A 22,892-nucleotide genomic window follows, 5' to 3' on the forward strand; every position below is an offset into this window, starting at 1 on the left:
AGAAAAGTTTAGGGTTTAGGCTGAGCAAAAGAATTCAGTGAGTAAAATGATGGCTTTAATAATAGTAATTGTCACATTAGTAACATAATAACGAACATAATATTTATCACACGTATCTCACTCACACAAGTTAATGCCTTTAAAACAGCATACAAGGTCCTCATTGTCTGTCCCTACCCCAAGTCCAATGTCTTTCTGCCAACCATATCATTCTAACTTTTTACTTCTCTGACCACCTTTTCCTTATTTACCAGCCTTCAGTCACACTGGCTTCTTTTTCTCAAAATAATCTTTTGCCTCAGGGTACTTGCTGTTTCCTCTTCTAGTTGATATCTTATCTGCAGGGCAATTCCCTCAACTTCTTCAGGACCTGGTCAAATACCACCATACCAAAGATTTCTTCCATAATTCTACCATTTTAACACAAGAAATTTTTATATACATTTTACATTTATATATAGTGTTCTATATGCTATTAATAGAAATTAATGCCATAGCAAATGACTTGTAGAATCTCAGTCACCTGGCCAGAGATTAGGCCTGAGCCTTTGGAGTGGAAGCACTCAGTCCAGGACCGTAGGCTGTTGGAGAACTCCTGAGCCCAGGGAGTACTAGTGAGAACTCCCAGGAAGGGCTCCGTCTGTATATAAGACCAGCATCACTGGACTGCCAGTAGCACCCAGCGCAGAACGCCTCACTCAAATAATAAGCAAGATAAAAACACAAACCCAATTATCAGCAGACAGGATTTCCACAGACACTCCAAAACATACCACCTCACACAACCCTGTTCATCAGGGGGGGAAAAAAAAAACAAAACTCACCTCCTCCAACCAGAATGCAGGCACAAGTCACACCCAACACGAAACCTACAAAAATGACTAGACCAACTTTACCCACAGAGGGCAGAAAACAAAAGGAAGAAGGAATATGGCCCTAATGCCTGTGAAGAGAAGACCTCAAACCAGTAAGTCAGAAAAAAATGAAAAGAGAAACAGTGCACAGATGAAAGAACAAGGGAGAAACTCTCAAGCCCAAATAAACGAAGAGGGAATGGGCAAGTTATCTGAAAAAGAATTCAGAGTAATGATAGTAAAGGTGATCCAAACTCTTGAAAACAGAATGGAGAAAATGCAAGAATCAATTAACACATTTAGCAAGGACCTAGAAGAAATAAAGGATAAACAAACAGAAGTGAATAACATAATTACTGAAATTAAAAACACTTTGGAAGGAATCAATAGTAGAATAACTGAGGCAGAAGAATGGATACATGAGCTGGAAGACAAAATGGTGAAAATAATTGGTGAAGAGCAGAATACAGGAAAAACAATGAAAATAATTGAGGACAGTCCTAGAGACCTCTGGGACAATATTAAATGTACCAACGTGTGAATTACAGGGGTCTCAGAAGAAGAGAAAAAGAAAGCATCAGAGAAAATTTTTGAAGAAATTATAGATGAAAACTTTCCCAATATGGAAAATGAAATAGTCAATCAAGTCCAAGAAGCACAGAGTATCCCACACAGAATAACCCCAAAGAGAAACACGCTGAGATACACACTAATCAAACTAATCAAGGTTAAACACAAAGGAAGAATATTAAAAGCAGCAAGGAAGAAGCAACAAGTTAACATACGAGGGAAACTCCATACAATTAACAACTGAAATCTTTCAGCAGGAACTCCACAGGTTAGAAGGGAATGGCAGGACATAAATTTAAAGTACTGAAAGGGAAAAACCTACAACCAGGATTACTCTACTTGGCAAGGATCTCATTCAAAACTGATGAAGAAATCAAAAGCTTTACAGACGAGTAAAAGTTAAGACAATTCAGCATCACTAAATCAGATTTCAAGAAATGTTAAAGGGACTTCTATAGGCAGGAACAAAAGAGAAGGAAACTATTTTCAAAAACAAACCCCGAACAATTAAAAAATATATCAGTAGGAACATATATATATATATATATATATATATATATATATATATATATCAATAATTACTTTAAATACAATGTATAAAATGCTCCAACCAAAAGACAGAGTGGATGAATGGACATAAAAATAATAACCATATACATTTCTGGCACAAAAACAAAAATTCTGATCAATGGAACAAGATACAAGGCCCAAAGATGAACGCAGGCAACTTATCTTTGACAAACAAGGCAAGTATATATAATGGAGAAAAGATAGTCTCTTCAGTAAGTGGTCCTGGGAGAACTGCATAGCTATGTGTAAAAGAATGAAGGTAGAACACTTCCTATCACCACACACAAAGATAAACTCAAACCATTTGAGCTAAATATAAGACCAGAAATTATAAAACTTTTCGAGGAAAATATAGGCAGAACTCTATCTGACATAAATTACAAGATCCTCTATGACCCATCTCCTGGAATAATGGAAATTAAAAAAAAAAAAAGGAATCTAATGAAAAGTTTTGCACAGCAAAGGAAACTATAAGCAAGGTGAAAAGACAACCCTCAGAATGGGAGAAAATAATAGCAAAGGAAACAACTGACAAAGGATTAATCTTGGTGGGGAATGTAACCTGATACAGCCACTATGGAAGACAGTATGGAGATTCCTTAGAAAACTAGGAACAAAACTACCATACGACCCAGTAATCCCATTACTAGGCGTATACCCTGAGGAAACCAAAATTTAAAAAGACATATGTACCCCAATGTTCACTGAAGCACTATTTACACTAGCCAGGACATGGAAGCAACCTAGATGTCTGTCAACATATAAATGGATAAAGAAGCTGCGGTACATATACACAACAGAATATCAGTCACAAAAAGGAATAAATTTGAGTCAGCTCTAATGAGGTGGATGAACCTAGAGCCTGTTATGCTCTTCTACTTAGAGCTGTGGGAAGGGGTGGGAGGTGGGACGGAGGTTCAAGAGGGAGGGGACACACGTATACCTGTGGCTGATTGATGTTGATGTATAGTAGAAACCAACACAATATTGTAAAGCAATTATCCATCAATTAAAGATAAACAAATAAAAGAGTACATAACATGAACATTATGAAAAAATAAGTGGAAAAATTGTGACAAAAATAAATATACAACCTGAACATCCACATTTATTCTAGTGGAAAATCCTTCAGATAATAGAATAATCCAACCAATCCATCCTAAAGGAAATCAGTCCTGAATATTCACTGGAAGGACTGATGCTCAAGCTGAAACTCCAATACTTGGCCCACCTGATACAAAAAACTGATTCACTGGAAAAGATCCTGATGCTCAGAAAGATGGAAGGCAGGGGAAGGGGACAACAGAGGAAGAGATGGTTGGATGGCATCACCAACTCAACAGACATGAGTTTGAGTAAACTCCAGGAGTTGGTGATGGACAGGGAGGCCTGGTGTGCTGCAGTCCATAGTGTCACAAAGAGTCAGACATGACTGAGTGACTGAACTGAACTGAACTGAACTTTCTACCATGGAACACTGCTGGGAGGCTCCATACTGGAGAACTCTATCCCACCCATTATTGCTACAAGGTTACATGCCATCTTGGCAAATAAATGGCAATGAAATAGTGACAGACTTTATATATTTTGGGGCTCCAAAATCACTGCAGATGGTGACTGCAGCCATGAAACTAAAAGATGCTTGTTCCTTGGAAGAAAACCTATGACCAACCTAGACAGCATATTAAAAAGCAGAGACATAACTTAGATGACAAACGTCTGTCTAGTCAAAGCTATGGTTTATGCAGTAGTCACCTATGGATGTGAGAGTTGGACTATAAAGAAAGCTGAGCACTGAAGAATTGATGCTTTTGAATTGTGGTATTGGGGAAGACTCTTGAGAGTCCCTTGGACTGCAAGGAGATCGAGCCAGTCCATCCTAAAGGAAATCAGTCTGAATATTCATTGGAAAGACTGATGCTGAAGCTCAAACTCCAATACTTGGGCCACCTAATGCGAAGAACAGACTCATTGGAAAAGACCTTGATGCTGGGAAAGATTGAAGGCAGGAGTAGAAGGGGATGTGAGATGGTTGGATGCCATCACCAACTCGATGGACATGAGTTGGAGCACGCTCAAAGATGGTGAAGGTCAGGGAAGTCTGGTGTGCTGCTTCCATGGGTCACAATGAGTCAGACACGACTGAGTGACTGAGCAACACACAGACCAGGGACTCCCTGATGTCAATGGCTAAGACTCTGTACTCCCAACACAGGGGCTCTGGTTCAGTCAGGGAACTACATCTCACATGCCACAACTAAGAGTTTGCATGCCACAACTAAAGATCCTGCATGCTTCATGAAGAATGAAGCTTCTGTGCATCGCAATGAAGACCCAGCACAGCCAAAGAAATAAATTAAATTAAAAAGAAATAGAATAGACCTCCCCTTACCTTTAAAAAGGGATTCCCTGGTGGCTCAGGCGGTAAAGAGTCTGCCCTCAATGCGGGAGACCTGGGTTCGATCCCTGGGTCAAGAAGACCCCTTGGAGAAGGAAATGGCTATCCACTCCAGTATTCTTGCCTGGAAAATCCCATGGATAGAGGAGCATGGTGGGCTACAGTCCATGGGGTCTGAAAGAGTCAGACACAACTAAGCGACTTCACTTAAAAAGGGAAATCTTTACTCTTCCTCTGGTGACTGCAGCCATGAAATTAAAAGACGCTTACTCCTTGGAAGAAAAGTTATGATCAACCTAGATAGCATATTCAAAAGCAGAGACATTACTTTGCCGACTAAGGTCCGTCTAGTCAAGGACATGGTTTTTCCAGTAGTCATGTATGGATGTGAGAGTTGGACTGTGAAGAAGGCTGAGTGCCGAAGAATTGATGCTTTTGAACTGATGTGTTGGAGAAGACTCTTGAGAGACCCTTGGACTGCAAGGAGATCCAACCAGTCCAATCTGAAGGAGATCAGCCCTGGGATTTCTTTGGAGGGAATGATGCTGAAGCTGAAACTCCAGTACTTTGGCCACCTCATGTGAAGAGTTGACTCACTGGAAAAGACTCTGATGCTGGGAGGGATTGCGGGCAGGAGGAGAAGGGGACGATAGAGGATGAGATGGCTGGATGGCATCACTGACTCGATGGACGTGAGTCTGAGTGAACTCCGGGAGTTGGTGATGGACAGGGAGGCCTGGCATGCTGCGATTCATGGGGTCGCAAAGAGTTGGACACGACTGAACAACTGAACTGAACTGAACCCTTAAGATATCTATCTTTTAGAATACTGGGAAGTCTATTTAAATCTATAGTATTTTTTAATTTGAAAAAATAGAAACCATAAATCTAAGTTTCTAGGCTTAATATTTGATACAAGGAAGTGTTGTTTTTCAATAAAATCTCGTGGTTTTCTTTTATACTCTTGTGGGGAAAATTTTGGAAATTATAGTTTGATTATCTAACATTTTTCAATCACTGATGGCTTCCCCTGACTCCTCCAAAGGCAGGACCGAGTCAACTCTTACAGGATTCAGGCAGAACCTGAACTTCTGTGAGAAACAAGGTCATCTTTAACATATACTTATTTTTTAGTGTGGCAAGCCAGGAATTTATATAGTGTATCCTATTTATAGGCCCTCTCTTAATAATCAATTATAATTTCTGATTATTTTAAGTTCTTATTAAGACCAATCCTTCACATATACACAGCAACCGATTTCCTCTTGTCTTGCCAAGAATTGTACTTATATTATTTCCTTCCTTCTTGCACCATTATTTTTCCTCTTATATGGGATACAGACATGGTGATACATGGTCCCATTAAAAACCAAACCAAAAAACACTCTCTTGGTCTTTCTCCTCATCAGCTACTATCCTATTTATCTGTACCACTTCATAACAAAGCTCTCTTAAAAAACTGTCTAATCTCCTCTATAGTATTTGAGATAGCTGAGGACTTGGACCTTTTTAAACCACTTATTTTTTGGCTTCTGGATCACCTCAAGTGCTTCTTTTTCTGTCTTCCTGACTGTTACTTCTTGGTGTCATGATTGGCTCCTCTTCCTTTCCTGGACTTCCTGATACTGGAGTGTTCTAAGCACCATTCATTCTACAGTCGTAAAGATCAGCTTTCTATACTCATGACTCCCACTTCTTCCTGTTTCCTGTCACTTACTTTTCTGACATTTCCACCAGGATGTTTAAAAGGTACCTGCTGCTGCTGCTAAGTCGCTTCAGTCGTGTCTGACACTGTGCGACTCCAGAGACAGCAGCCATGCAAGACCACCTTCCTCTTCCCTAAGGTATCTCCTCTACCACCACAATCCTTCAGCTCAGTGAAAAATTCAACTGATTGTTCAGGCCAAAACCTTGAAATCACTTTTGCGTCTTTCTCCCATGTCCCACAGCCAAATTCACAGATCTGATATAAAAATCTTAGCACATCTTCATTTTCATAGCCACCATTTTGACCCATAACACCAACGTAATATCACTTGGATTATTGCAATAACTTCCTAACTATCAAGCCTGTTTCCTGAGTACAGTTGATTTTCCCTTAGATATGTTCATGGTTTGCTTTCTTAACTTCATTCAAGTCTCTAATTAAACATCACCTCCTAAGAAAAGCCTTATGTGACCACTCATGCTGAAGTCTCACCCTCTTCAACCTACTTCCTTTCTAACATCTTTAACCTTTATCAATTTACTCTACAGCATCTTGATACTTATTAGAAATAAAGTTCAGTTCAGCTTCAATATTTAGCCAAGATCTACTATTTGCCTTCATCTTTTGGTAGGCTCAATAGACAGATGCTTACTTTAAAACTGTCTTGATATTTCCAGAAATGAATAATATAAACAGATGTTACTACTCTATCTCATAACAACATTACAAATGCCAAAAAGGTATGATATTAACATAAATATTAGATTACATACTATCACATATAAATGGGCATTTTATACGCCACTTTGAGTGAAAATAACTCTTTATGTGCTCTGTAGGTTGAAATTCTCTTAGTCTAAACTGCAAATGTGTATTTGTTATTGTTAAGAGTAATGTTTTACAAATAATCAAGAAAACTGTAAATTTAAAAGAAAAAATTAAGAACTCTGAAGTGAAGTTGCTCAGTCGTGTCTGACTCTTTGCAACCCCGTGGACTGTAGCCTACCAGGCTCCTCCCTCCATGGGATTCTCCAGGCAAGAGTACTGGAGTGGGTTGCCATTTCCTTTTCCAGGGGATCTTCTCAACCCAGGGATCGAACCCGGGTCTCCTGCATTCCAGGCAGACGCTTTAACCTCTGAGCCACCAGGGAAGCCTATAGCTTAATAAATAGAGAAATTGAAAACTGCAAATATTAAGAGAGAATATATTAATAATAGCTAGAAAAGTTTAAGGAAAAATGTTGAAAACATTTTCATCAAAACACATTAATAAAAATCAAACTAATATAAAGTATATTATATATATTTGACTATCTTAAAATCTAAACCTTTGTAAAATTGTTTGGGCTTCCCTGGTGGGTCACAGGTTAAAGCGTCTGCCCGCAATGCGGGAGACCTGGGTTCAAACCCTGGGTCAGGAAGATCCCCTGGAGGAGGAAATGGCAACCCACTCCAGTATTCTTGCCTGGAGAATCCCATGGGCAGAGGAGCCTGGTGGGCTACAGACCATGGGGTCGCAAAGAGTCAGACACGACTGAGTGACTTCACTTTCACTTTCTTTGACATATTTGCTTTTGCACACTAAATAAAATTATTTTTAAGAACAAAATTTAATTGTAGGTTATTTAGTAGTGTTTAAAATGAGTCCAAGGGAAGTCCTACTTGGGAATACTTTCTATCTTGTGAGAATGGAATATCATCTATGCCATCTTGAATTTTCTGAAGGAAAAAAAAATGCCCTATTGTCATTTACAAAAAAATTCAATATAAATCATCTTTAATTAGACAAATTTTTTAAAATATAGAAAATAAATTATATAATCAAAGATTTTTCACTTATACAGTTTCAAAACAATAGACAGTAAAAGAAATATTTATTTAGGAACAATTTTTCATTGAGGTTTTGAATTTGTGAAGTTTAAAAAAAGCTTGACAAAGTCATTAATATAGAGCAACAATCATTTTCAGGACATGAAGGACAAGGGGTTTTGAAATTTCTTTAAGCTGTGGATCTTACTTTCAAAGTTCTTCCTAAAAAACCTATTACTAAAATATATTTTCCTAAACTATTTTTACTTTGCCAACAAAGGTCTGTCTAGTCAAGGCTATGGTTTTTCCAGTGGTCATGTATGGATATGAGAGTTGGAACTGTAAAGAAAGCTGAGTGCCGAAGAATTGATGCTTTTGAACTGTGGTGTTGGAGAAGACTCTTGAGAGTCCCTTGGACTGCAAGGAGATCCAACCAGTCCATCCTGAAGGAGATCAGTCCTGGGTGTTCACTGGAAGGAACTAAAGCTGAAGCTAAAGCTGAATCTCTAATACTTTGGCCACCTGATGCGAACAGCTGACTCATTGGAAAAGACTCTGATGCTGGGAGGGGTTGGGGCAGGAAGAGAAGGGGACGAAAGAGGATGAGATAGTTGGATGGCATCACTGGCTCAATGGACATGAATTTGAGTAAACTCTGGGAGTTGATGATGCACAGGGAGGCCTGGTGTGCTGCAATTCATGGAGTCGCAAAGAGTTGGATACGACTGAGCAACCGAACTGAACTGAACTGACTGAAACTATTTTTACTATTCACAAACAAGCTAATATTATTAGCAGTATCATTAAGTATACTTTAATATTATGTTCAATAGACAAGTCAGTACATATATACACAAACATATGAAAGTTCTTTTAAAGTATGACAATATGTAAATTAGCAATGAAATCAATCACTGCTTTTCTTGTTCTTGAAAAGTTTTCCAGTTGCAGATAGCTAACAGAAAAGTGAAGCTGATAGAAGATATACTACCGAATGGAAAATCAGCATGCAATTATCACTGACAATGGAATACATGTGGTGAAGACTATGAATGATTTAGGAAACAAAAGTATATGTTTTATTTGTAATTTTCCACTAGGTTTTCAAAAATAATACCAGTATTTGATAGGACAGACATTAACTACAGTAGAAAAACTGTCAACTACTTTTATTGTTCTTTAACCAAAGAATGATGCTAAAGCTGAAACTCCAGTACTTTGGCCACCTCATGTGAAGAGTTGACTCATTGGAAAAGACTCTGATGCTGGGAGGGATTGGGGGCAGGAGGAGAAGGGGACGACAGAGGATGAGATAGCTGGATGGCATCACTGACTCGATGGACGTGAGTCTGAGTGAACTCCAGGAGTTGGTGATGGACAGGGAGACCTGGCGTGCTGCAATTCATGGGGTCGCAAAGAGTCGGACACGACTGAGCGACTGAACTGAACTGAACTGAATCAAAGATAAAACTGTATGACATAAAAAACATTTTGCAATTGTCTTACTATATATTACTAAACTCTGTTCAAACAAGATGTACTAGCACTCTTTAAATAGTAAAAATGGCTTCATGAACCAAGGAAAGCCTTGAAATACTGTTTTGAAAATAAGGGTACCAAGAGAGCAGATATTACTATCACTGGTTACTTGCAGAAAAAGAAATTTGTTTGCTAGAACTTGCCAATTCTTCAAAAAACCAAACTTGTCTTCAGATTTTAAATTCTCTGCATGTTTTCATCTGTAAAGATCCTCCTACTATGATGCTCCAGGAAGATGCTGAAATTGGTATGCATGTAATAAAAGCTGAGATGCAGATAAAAATTCAGGGAAGATTCTGTTATCTTGAAAGCCAATTATGTTGCTATATTATCACACGGTTTATAGGACTGCTTCTATAAAACCACAGATCATCATAGACCACTGTTTAGTATTCCAAATGTGCAAGACAGTTGACTACAGGCAGAATTTATCAGATGACAACACTGAGAAATTACTGTCCTCTACAAAATTTGACTCCTAAAATTCTGTAATTCTACTGCTACAGTAACAGCTATATTTTAGTGGATAAAACTTCAGGTATACTATATCCTAAGTTTATTCTATAATGGTGTACATAAAAATAAAGATGCTGGAGATTTTTGAACACATACAGACTACTTTTTCAATTTTGTTCACGTTAAGTCTTACTGAATACCTAGTATGTGTAAAACACTATAGAAACGGCTGTGAAAGTTACTGAGTTAGGAAAAAAAAAGTTTCCCTTTTCAGGAATGAGATGGATTCAGGAATGAGAGGATGAGATGGTTGGATGTCATCACTGACTTAGTGGACACAAGTTTGAGTAAACTTCGGGAGTTGGTGATAGACAGGGAGGCCGGGCATGCTGCAGTCCATGGGGTTGCAAAGAGTTGGACACCACTGAGCGACTGAACTGAACTTTTCAGGAATGCAAAGCAGGGCAGAACCTTACAAAACAGATTAAGACAGCTCAGAAAATGAATAAAAAGTAAACATGTAATTCTAATAAGATTACTTATAAAGTTCAGGATCTTAGGAGAAAGTGAAACAAGTCTTCAAATGTTAGATGGTGGAGTAGAATATAAAGTTAAACTATAGTGTTTATTGGGTAGATTTAGACAGCTAAAATCTCAGAAATATATCATGGGTACTACAAAAATACATCTCTACAGGGTGAATCATGATGGTTGGGAAACATGAAAGAGATTTATGTCACTTTGATTGAGAATAATCCAAATATTGACTGAATCAGTCATTTATTCAGCAGATATTTACTGAAAAAACCTACTTGTGTAAGCCACTATTCTACATGCTTGGACAGAGCAGTGAACAGACAAATAAATATCTCTGTCCATATCAAGTTTCCATTTTCATGGAGGGGTACAAATAAACAAATAAATAACTAAGTAAATATACAGAATACCACATGAATATATATGCTATGAAAAAAAAATTTGAAAGGGAAACAGGATAAAGGTTATGATCTGAAATAGCATGTCTGGAAGGCCTTACTGAGAAGGTGATATCTGAGCAGAGACCTGAAGGAAATAAACTTCCTTCCTCATACACACACACACAAAAAAAAAGAAAGAAAGAAAGAAAAAGGAGCTTCCTTGTAGGTATCTGAGAGAGAGCATTCCAGAGAGAGGAAACAGCAAGAATAAAACTCCTTTGGGGGAGTGTGTCATGCCGTTCCCTGAAAAGCAACGCGACCAGTATAGTTGGAACAGAATAAATTAGGGGGCATAAAGTAAGAGAGGAAATCAGAGAGGTAATAGGCCAGCTCTTGTCAGGATTTTGTTTTTCTGAAAGAGATGAGAAATCATGGGGAAATATCGAAGAGAGGAGTGATATCATCTGATACATCAGCCAGGATATTTAGACCGCTGGGTTGAGAACTGACCAGACAGGAAACCCGGGGGGCAGCAGGCCTATGCAGGAGGCAGCTGACATCAGTCAAAGTAGCAGCAGCCAAAGTGGTAAGAAGTGTCTCTGAATGTATTTTGAATATGTAGCCAAGGTAACTTTTCTGACTGCCTGGATGCAGTGTATGAAAAGAGTCCTTGATGATTCTAAGACTTTGGGCCTACGCCACTAGAAGGGTGGAGGTGTCATTTACTTTTAAGGAATGACTGCAGATAGCACAAGCTTTGTAGTAAAGGGCAGGAGTTCAGTTTTGAATATGTTAAGTTTGAGATGTTTATTAAACATCCAAGTGAAAAACTGAGAATAACCAAAGTCTAGATGGGATTCAAAGTCATGAGATCACTTTGGGAGGAATACAGATGGAAAAGGTCACAGGGCGGTGCTCTCCGGAATCCAGTTAGGGATAAGGAAAAGGAAAGCCAGAGAAGCAGACAGGTAAGGAAAAAAGAGAAGTGTGTGGTGACCCCGGGCCTAAATTACAAAAAGGTTTCAAGGGATACAGAGTGACAATCTTTTAAAAGTGTTGCTGATAGGTGTGATCAACAACATTTGATGTTATTATAGAAAGGGAGCTTCAGTGTAAGTTCTGCTATTTATCATATAAAATTTATAAATTATTCTAGAAGATGGGGCTTACTTTTCCCATCTTTAAAAATGGAAATTAAAGTATCTACCACATATGTTAAATATTTCTGCTGCTGCTGCTAAGTCGCTTCAGTCGTGTCCGACTCTGTGCGACCCGACAGATGGCAGCCCACCAGGCTCCCCTGTCCCTGTGATTCTCCAGACAGGAACACTGGAGTGGGTTGCCATTTCCTTCTCCAGTGCGCGAAAGTGAAAAGTGAAGTTGCTCAGTCGTGTCTGACTCTTAGCGATCCCATGGACTGCAGCGCACCAGGCTTCTCCATCCATGGGATTTTCCAGCCAAGAGTACTGGAGTGGGATGCCATTGCCTTCTCCGTTAAATATTCCTAATTCCACTTAAAGCACAAGAATGCCTGACAACCAAAATGTGCTCACTTCATATAAATCTTCATTTCTCTTTCTATCCTTCACTGGATCACTTAAAAAGTTTGAATATATGTTTGAAGTGGCACACCAAAAGGAAAGAAAGTGATCTGAAGCTCAAATATAGTTAACTAGTATATTTTATTGCTAGGGAAGTGAGAAGAGTTATTTAGATGAATTCCAAAAGGGTGTAAAGAGCCGCATTTCTAGATTTAGAAATTGTAGTCTGACATATTAAAGGAAATGGCAACCGACTCCAGGGTTCTTGCCTGGAGAATCCCAGGGATTGGGGAGCCTGGTGCGCTGCAGTCCATGGGGTCGCTAAGAGTCAGACATGACTGAGCAACTTCATTTTCACTTTTCACTTTCATGCATTGGAGAAGGAAATGGCAACCCACTCCAGTGTTCTTGCCTGGAGAATCCCAGGGACGGGGGAGCCTGGTGGGCTGCCGTCTCTGGGGTCACAGAGTCGGACACGACTGAAGCGACGCAGCAGCAGCAGCATATGTAACACTTGCAGTAACTTATTCTGTTTCTTATGTTATGCCTGAAATTAAAGGCTCTGAAATTTTAACCTGTGGTTGGAACTGAGCTCAACCTGCTTCATACCTGTTTGGAAGCAGTCTGATCATTACAACTGCACAAAAAACAAAAGCTGCCATTTTCACAGATATCTGAAAATAATACTTTGAATTTTCCCTGCCCTCTCAAAACTCTCAGTCCTTTCTTCCCCACCTAAGCAGCCATACTGTTCCTCTCAACTTTGTGAGTTGCTCTGGTTATTTCTCTGTGAAAAATAAAGGGCACAAATAAAATCAAAGAACCTAGAAGACCCTTGGAAAAACTAGATGGAAAGTGGATCCCAACATTAAAGTTTATCTCAGAGAAATGGATATCTGTACATTTATAATAAAAACAAAATATTAAGGCAGAAAAACCATAGAAAATATATCCTTAAGTGGTGATACACTTAGTATTGTTCCCTACATAGGAAGAAAAGTTAAGCTATGGCCAAGCTGGAAAATTATCCTGAGGGTTGAGGGGATATTTCATCATTATAATTAAGGCTAAATGCCTACAAAGCCTTTAAGAAAATGACACAGTGAAAAAGTTTTCAGTTTTGATGACCAGGAGATGGGAATACCAGACCACCTGATCTGCCTCTTGAGAAACCTACATGCAGGTCAGGAAGCAACAGTTAGAACTGGACATGGAACAATAGACTGGTTCCAAATAGGAAAACGAGTACGTCAAGGCTGTATATTGTCACCATACTTATTTAACTTCTATGCAGAGTACATCATGAGAAACACTGGGCTGGAAGAAGCACAAGCTATAATCAAGATTGCCGGGAGAAATATCAATAACCTCAGATATGCAGATGACACCACCCTTATGGCAGAAAGTGAACAGGAACTAAAAAGCCTCTTGATGAAAGTGAAAGAGGAGAGTGAAAAAGTTGGCTTAAAGCTCAACATTCAGAAAATGAAGATCATGGCATCTGGTCCCATGACTTCATGCCAAATAGATGGGGAAACAGTGAAAACAGTGTCAGACTTTATTTTTTTGGGCTCCAAAATCACTGCAGATGGTAACTGCAGCCATGAAATTAAAAGACGCTTACTCCTTGGAAGGAAAGTTATGACCAACCTAGATAGCATATTAAAAAGCAGAGACATTACTTTGCTGACTAAGGTCCATCTAGTCAAGGCTATGGTTTTTCCTGTGGTCATGTATGGATGTGGGAGTTGGACTGTGAAGAAAGCTAAACGCCAAAGAATTGATGCTTTTGAACTGTGGTGTTGGAGAAGACTCTTGAGAGTCCCTTGGACTGAGAGGAGATCCAACCAGTCCATTCTGAAGAAGATCAGCCCTGGGTGTTCTTTGGAAGGAATGATGCTAAAGCTGAGACTCCAGTACTTTGGCCACTTCATGCGAAGAGTTGGCTTATTGGAAAAGACTCTGATGCTGGGAGGGGTTGGGGCAGGAGGAAAAGGGAACGACAGATGAGATGGCTGGATGGCATCACCGACTCGATGGACGTGGGTTTGGGTGAACTCCAGGAGTTGGTGATGGACTGGGAGGCCTGGCATGCTGCGATTCGTGGGGTCGCAAAGAGTCGGACACGACTGAGCGAGTGACCTGAACTGAACTGATACAATATTCTTAATATTAATCATCAGGCCAGAAATTTGTAAGAAAATATGTAAATTGTTTTAAATGATATTAATTTCAGTATCAATGAAACATTTATTGTCACATGTACATAGCATAATTATTAAGCACACTTATACATACAGTATAATAATAGCTATCAATGCAGCAAATAACAGAAACAATCTAATGCAAATAATGCATATACATAATATATATGTAATACATAAAATAATAATAAACACATGAAATGATAAAGAATCACAGCCATGCAATTATGACACATCAAGGACTTCAGGGCATTTCCATATCTTTACAACAGCAGTGATGGGCTATCTGTCCTTCCTCTCCTGCCTTCTCTATCATTCCCTCCATTCTCTGGGCTTTTATTGATAGATCAGATAGGTAGACAAACAGAGAGCAGCAGATAGAAGATAAGTAAATCTGAGCCCTGCCTCATTCTTCTTTGCCTGCTAATTTTAATTTCACTTTCAGATCCTGTAATTTCTTCTCCAATAATCCTACAACTGAGAGATGGATTACACTAGAAGCCAAACAAACATTCAGATGAGCCCTGACCCCTTCAAAGGAGTACCATTTGCAGACTGGCAGGACACAGTAAGAGGAGATGAAAATACAGAACAAGGCAAGGCCCCCCTAGAGGAAGTGTCTAAAGACATGAGAGCAGATGAAATCAAGTAGAAACCTCTAGGGATGAGCTTCAACAGCAGAAGGTCAACTAGTTTTACATTAGAACAAAGATGATGGGTGTGAGTTTAGACAAACTGAGTTAGGGTGGGCATTTGGAGATGGAAATGGCAACCCACTCCAGTGTTCTTGCCTGGAGAATCCCAGGGACAGGGGAGCCTGGTGGGCTGCCGTCTGTGGGGTTGCACAGAGTCAGACACGACTGAATAAGGGAAAAGTTACAGATGTGGACAGGTATGTGCACTACTGAAAAAAAGTAAATGAAGATTACTGTATCTAGAAGGACACTGATCAAGTTTCTCATAATAAGTTGTAATAAGATGATGTGACAAAGATTATTTTTGAAGCAGTGTAATAAGCAGAGAAGAAAGCAGTAAGACAGTGCAAAAACCACACAGGAAAAGGGGTACATTGCATGTACCAACTATTTGTTATTACTTAAAAAAAAAATCACCCTGTCTTTATCCTTCTATCTCACTCCTTATTCTGTTCAATTTTCCTTCAGTTATTTGACTGGGTCACTCTGAAAACATTTGATCAATTTGGAAAAAAACAAACAATCAGAAAAAGCAGCTCCCTATAAGGGGGGCACACCCTAAAGCAATTAGTCACAGTTATGAAAGAGTTTCAGTTGACATCTCTATGTTCCATCTAAATTAAAACTGTAGGCTTTTTCTCTAAATTCTCAAAAACTATGAAACCCACACTACACAGAGAGAACACAGTTTTCTTTTTTTTTTTTTTTTGAGTGCTATATAAAATCACAGATGACAGAACAAGGAAGGAATATCTGGTGCTTTGTGTACAAAATCATAATACTCTCACTAAGTTGCTAGCAGAATGGCTAACAATATGAAAGTTTATAATGTAACTGTCATATAGTCATATAATACAATTACTAAATAATTTCGTCTTACCTGTATTGCAAGGGCACGAGCTACAAGACCTCTAAGGTATTGTAACGGGTCTTCAGGACCTTCCCATTTGTTTTGCCATGTGAGAGGACACTGCAATTTTGAAAGGATAAAAATTAAGCTTACACATTATAATATTACATATAAAAGACCTTTCAACATTTGTGTGATGGGGAAAATATTTTGGCAGAATTCACATCATGTGTATCATGAATTAATTTCAATAAGATATGTCTGTTTCTTTGATTTTATATCATTAAAACTGAATAATACATAGAGTCAGAACAAATTAATCTGTTTTCCAAAAAGGAAATATTCTTAAGTAAAAATTCTTGAAAGAATAAACAAATGAACTTAAATGAGTATATTGAAAGCAGCAAATCATGTTTTCTTGAAATAATATTTAATGCATAATAAAATGAAACTAAATTTGACAAGTTCATTTTATAAGTGAAAAAAGGCAAAAAACAACCAGTCTTGTGTCGCTACAGAATTTAAATTATAACTAAAGCATTGTAATGGAAATTTTATCTCCCAAACCTCACCAAGATATATTATTAAAAGAGAATAAAAAGAAAATAGATATTATAATTAAAAGTTTTCTGAAAAGTTATCTTTTAAATATCTGATCTTCTTTTAACTGACATTCTCCATGAATACATTCATTACAACATACCTTCTTTGTGAAAGCTTTACGTTAGTCACTCAGTCATGGCCAACTCTTTGTGACCCCATGGACTGTAGCCTACCAGGTTCCTCTGTCCATGGGATTCTCCAGGCAAGAATACTGGAGTGGGTTGCCATTTCCTTCTCCACGGGATCTTCCTGACCCAGAGATCAAACCTGGGTCTCCTAGATTGCAGGTGGACTCCTTATCATAGTTTGAGCCAACAGAGAAGCCACATGAGAGTTTTACATATTATACAAATATTATGCAAATATCATTCAAACTTAATATTTACTTTTCTGAAGTGGAAATAATAAGGAGGAGCCATCAATTTCTTAACCCCAAACACTGTCTGATTACATAGCTAAACAACTAACCCACACTACAGTATATCAACAATGTATGGAAAATAGAAATTATAAGATAACAAATCTTACAGTGGAAAGGATCTTAGAAAACATCTAGTTCAATACTCTCGATGAGTGAAGTAAGCTTTCTTAGGAATATGTAGCGAAGTCCTGTGAACTGAAACAAGTGTGGTGATTTTATTTATGTTTATTTTAAATTTTTTAAAATTTATTTCTAATCAGAGGATAACTGTTTAACAATGTTGTGTTGGTTTCTGCCATCACTTCCGCTACATTTACAGGACTGTCTATAGATGTGGTAATTTTAAGATATGACCCCAGAACCTCTGATACTTTGCCCGTGAAGATGAAGTTTGCTCTCCTGAAGTAAGAGTCCTGTGAATGTAACAGAAGTGATGGGGTACCAGTTTCCAGGTCCAGGTCGTAAGGAATTGGTTTCTTATTATTTTCTGTCTTTTGAGACTCTTGACCCTGGAATCTGTCCAGCATACTGTGAAGCCCAACTTTTGGAGAGTCCCATGTGGAGATGAACTGAGCTTCCCACCTCTTGGGCAGCACTGATTTGCCAGTCCATGAGTGAGCGGAGTGGAAGACACAAGCGTTCTCTACCAAGGTGTACCCAAATTTCAGATATGGAAGCTTAAAATAAATGACTTTTTGAAAATTATGATGTTTTAATCTACTAACTTTTGGTAAAATCTGTTATAAAGTAAGACTTAACTGCTAAAGTTCTTTGGTCTCCAGAAGTAGGATCCTACCTCAACAAAAACCTAAAACACATGGCTTTGGATTTGAGACTAGGTGGTGGGCTGAAGCTGGAAGGACCTTCAGAAGAATGTAAGTGGAAACCTAAAGGACTTCTAAGAGAATAGCAGAGGCATAAGGGACTTTGAGAATTTAAAAGGAGGAAACAATCTCAGACAGACGGAAGTACTCTCAGCATCTAAAGGTCATGCCCTGCACACTCTTAAACAAAAAGGTTTCAGCAAATCTTAAGGGTGTTGTGCCACAGCCAATGCACAAGAAGCCTAAGGTAGACAGAAAGACTTGTCTTGATGAGATTTATGGTCACAGCTTTTGTCTAATGTTGTGAATCTCAAGTGAAAGTCAAACCCTTTAAGATTTTAAGAAAACTGTTCTCTGTTTTAAGCTTCATCTGTTTGGGATTAATGGTGAAAAGAGAGCGCAATTAAAAGAGAATTTAGAACTCCAGAATCGCTATAGGCAAGAAGCAGGCTGAAAAAACCATTCAGCCACAAACATGGCTCCATCTTACTGAAACATATGCATAATTAAGATGTGAGGATCAGCAGCTCAAAGCCAAGAGGTGTGGATAATCATAGCCAGTGAGCAACATGGAATCCTAACAAAACAACTGAAGACATAAGCTTGCTTGGATTTCTGAATTGCTAAGGACATATGAGCCTCCTATTTCCTCACTTTTTAAGTGGGAATGACTAATGCAGTTACCTATCCTACCACTCCAGTACTCTTGGCTGGAAAATCCCATGGATGGAGGAGCCTGGTAGGCTGCAGTCCATGGGGTTGCTAAGAGTCAGACACTACTGAGCGACTTCACTTTCACTTTTCATTTTCATGCATTGGAGAAGGCAATGGCAACCCACTCCAGTGTTCTTGCCTGGAGAATCCCAGGGACGGGAGAACCTGGTGGGCTGCCATCTGTGGGGTTGCACAAAGTCAGACACAACTGAAGTAACTTAGCAGCAGCAGCATCCTACCATTTTATATTGGATTTGTAGGGGACAGATAACTCATCTGTGCAGTCCACAGGTCCTCAGGTGAGAACTATACTTGAGAAAGAGCTTTTGAGGAACCATACCTAAGAAGCCTCATCCATCCTTCCACCTGATCTAAATGACATTTGGCCTGAGGCTGGAATGGAATGAGACATTTGGGGAAACTTAAAAGGAGATGACTGCATTTTACACGGAGGAGAAAGGCAAATAATTTGTGCCCAGAGGGCAGACTGCAGCAGCTTCAAAGTATGGCCCCCAAATAACTTGGCACTCTTCCCATTGAGAGGTGAAGTCTGTGTCCCCTCTGTCAAGGTCTTGTCAAGGTCAACCTAACCAATACAATGAGGGGGAGGCGGAGCTGTGTAAGTTGTCAGATCTAGGCCTTAACAACTTCACATCTTTCATTTCCTCTTTCCTGGGGTATCCACTGTTAGAACCAAGATATCATGTTGTGAGGTAGCCAAGCAGTACGTACAGAGAAGCCTAAGTGGAGACATCTAGAGAGCAACCAAGGCCTCTAGTCATCAGTCCCGATGAATACCAGCCAATAATCGGCACCAACTAGCTAGTGCTGTGACTGAGCGCCTGGTAAGTAGATCCTCCAGCTCTACGATGAGGTTTTTCAGCTGGTGTCACATGGAGAAAAGACTAGTCTACTGCACCAAATTGTGCCCAAAATGCACACTCATGAGCCAATAAATGACTGCTCTTGTTTTTAGTGATTAAGCTTCAGGGTAGTTTATTACACAGCAATAGACAGCTGATAGATCAGGCTTTCACATTCTCAGTTTTATGCTTTTCCTGTTGTAGAAAAATAGCTCCTTTAAATACAGTTTATTAGAGACAATAAGTTACTGCGGTGCGCAATTGGTCCCAATGATCCCTGCACTTGGTATTCATGTCCGTCCTTGTGAAATTCCCTCACCTTGAGTATGAACTGCTTCTGGGGACTGGCTTCTAATGAAAGAATATGGAAAAAGTGATGAGAAGCCACTTCTGAGGGTAAATTACAAATACTGTGACGTCTGTCTAGCTCACTTTCTCTGCATTTCTTTCTTGTTCACTTGAAGTGGAAAAGTTGTATGCTGTGAGCTGCGTTATGGAACGCTCATGTAGCAATGAACTGGTTTGTCCAGTCAACAATCAGTGAGGGCCCAAGGGCTGCCAACAGCCCTCCCATATGTGCTCCGAGATGCTCCAGCAATTGCAGCCCTGGTGACACCTGACTGAAGGTTTGCGAGCGACCCTAAAACAACATGCCCAGCTACATTACACCTGGATTCCTGACTCACAGAAACTGATGTGATAAAGTTTCGCTGCTTTATGTCACTAAGTTCTAGGGCAATTTATTATGCAGCAATAGATAATAACAGAGCTATCATATATTAGTGTCCAATGTAATACATTCATTCCATAAATATTTAAATCCTCATTGTCCATTCATTCAGCATTTACTGAGAGCTTATAAGGTGCAGGCATCATAAGGTGCTTGCAATTACGGAACCTACATTTTACTGGGGGATAAAGGCAAAAATGTGCTATAAGAAAAAGACTGCATAGTGTTAAACTCTGTGTACGCAATATAATGTCTCTGCTTTTCAATATGCTATCTAGGTTGGTCATAACTTTTCTTCCAAGGAGTAAGCGTCTTTTAATTTCATGGATGCAATCACCATCTGCAGTGACTTTGGAGCCCCCAAAAATAAAGTCTGACACTGTTTCCACTGTTTCCCCATCTATTTGCCATGAAGTCATGGGACCAGATGCCATGATCTTCGTTTTCTGAATGTTGAGCTTTAAGCTAACTTTTTCACTCTCCTCTTTCACTTTCATCAAGAGGCCTTTTAGTTCCTCTTCACTTTCTGCCATAAGGGTGGTGCAGAGACATTACATTGCCTACAAAGGTCCATCTAGTCAAGGCTATGGTTTTTCCTGTGGTCATGTATGAATGCGAGAGTTGGACTGCGAAGAAAGCTGAGCGCCAAAGAATTGATGCTTTTGAACTGTGGTACTGGAGAAGACTCTTGAGAGTCCCTTGGACTGCAAGGAGATCCAACCAGTCGATTCTGAAGGAGATGAGCCCTGAGATTTCTTTGGAAGGAATGATGCTAAAGCTGAAACTCCAGTACTTTGGCCACCTCATGTGAAGAGCTGACTCATTGGAAAAGACTCTGATGCTGAGAGGGATTGGGGGCAGGAGGAGAAGGGGACGACCGAGGATGAGATGGCTGGATGGCATCACCGACTCGATGGACGTGAGTTTGCGTGAACTCCTGGAGTTGGTGATGGACAGGGAGGCCTGGAGTGCTGCAATTCATGGGGTTGCAATGAGTCAGACATGACTGAGCGACTGAAGTGAACTGAAATGAAACCCTATGTAGAGAATTGTAACAGGATCTGTGATATGAGATTCCTTGAAATTCCCTTGGTCACCAAGGAGATCAAATCAGTCAATCCTCAATGAAATCCTGAATATTCATTGAAGGACTGATGCTAAAGCTCTGATAATTTGACCAGCTGATGTGAAAAGCTGACTCACTGGAAAAGACCCTGTTGCTGGGAAAGGTTGAAGGCAGGAGAAAGGGATGACAGAGGATGAGATTGGATAACATCACTGACTCAATGAAAATGAGTGTGACCAAACTCCAGAAAACAGTGAAGGATAGGGAAGCATGGTATGCTTCAGTCCACAGGGTCCTAAAGAGTCAGACATGACTTAGCACTGAAAAACATGTGGTATGATGGAAGAAATATGAAATGATAGTGATATGATAGAAGATTATAGGGAATAAAAAATGAATAAAGTATATTCTTTATCCTAAAGAGTATTCAGTTCAGTTCAGTCGCTCAGTCGTGTCCGACTCTTTGTGACCCCATGAATCCCAGCACGCCAGGCCTCCCTGTCCATCACACTCCCAGAGTTCACTCAGACTCACGTCCATCGAGTCAGCGATGCCATCCAGCTATCTCATCCTCTGTCGTCCCCTTCTCCTCCTGCCCCCAATCCCTCCCAGCATCAGAGTCTTTTCCAATGAGTCAGCTGTTCGCATCAGGTGGCCAAAGTACTGGAGTTTCAGCTTTAGGATCATTCCTTCCAAAGAAATCCCAAGACTGATCTCCTTCAGAATGGACTATTTGTATCTCCTTGCAGTCCAAGGGACTCTCAAGAGTCTTCTCCAACACCACAGTTCAAAAGCATCAATTCTTCGGCGCTCAGTTTTCTTCACAGTCCAACTCTCACATCCATACATGACCACTGGAAAACCATAGCCTTGACTAGACGGACCTTTGTTGGCAAAGTAATGTCTCTGTTTTTCAATATGCTATCTAGGTTGGTCATAAGTTTTCTTCCAAGGAGTAAGCATCTAGCAACCAATAAAAGAGATAGATGGCAAAAGTCCCTAATGGTGTTTTAAAAATCACTTATATAACATGTTTCTGGAGCTTAGTGGAACAGTGATTTAATCAAAGAAGTATCTGTCAAGTTTTGAAAGCTGTACTGAATTTTGACAAAGGTAGACAACTGGACGGGACTGTCTAAACTACCATTAATGTGTTAGTATCTGTGCTAAGTGCTGGATGTGCATCATCTCATATACCCCTCACAATAATCCTCAGAAGCAGACACTATTATAATTTCCATTTCACAGAGGAAAACATACAGAAACAAAGAAAATAGCCTGTCCAAAATCACTGAGCTGGTAAATGACACGTCTAAGATTTGAACCCATGTAATCTAACTCTAGTGTCTGTCTGCAGCATCAACACTGCCTCCAACGTACTTTATATTTCTATACTGTACACATGCAACATTTGAGATCTTTTGACTGAATAAGAATACACCATGTGAGAGGTGTGTATTAAGCTTTACTTGTGGCAAAATGAGAACTATAGCCCAGGAGACAGCATTTCAGGTAGCTTTGAAAAACTGCTCCAAAGAGTTAGGGGTGGAAGGTCAGTAT

The 22,892-nt window shown here is 39.5% G+C and overlaps 1 protein-coding gene across 1 annotated transcript in view; it reads right to left on the reverse strand.

Annotated features, from left to right (window-relative positions):
* Positions 1-22,892, reverse strand: part of DYNC2H1 (dynein cytoplasmic 2 heavy chain 1) — a 376,760-nt gene that overhangs the window by 42,377 nt on the left and 311,491 nt on the right. Inside the window, exon 86 of the mRNA XM_052652274.1 lies at positions 16,142-16,231. Coding sequence (XP_052508234.1) covers positions 16,142-16,231 — 90 coding nt within the window. The remainder of the gene's footprint in view (positions 1-16,141; positions 16,232-22,892) is intronic.

This window comes from Budorcas taxicolor, chromosome 15, assembly GCF_023091745.1.
Source record: "Budorcas taxicolor isolate Tak-1 chromosome 15, Takin1.1, whole genome shotgun sequence".
Taxonomy (NCBI): domain Eukaryota; kingdom Metazoa; phylum Chordata; class Mammalia; order Artiodactyla; family Bovidae; genus Budorcas; species Budorcas taxicolor.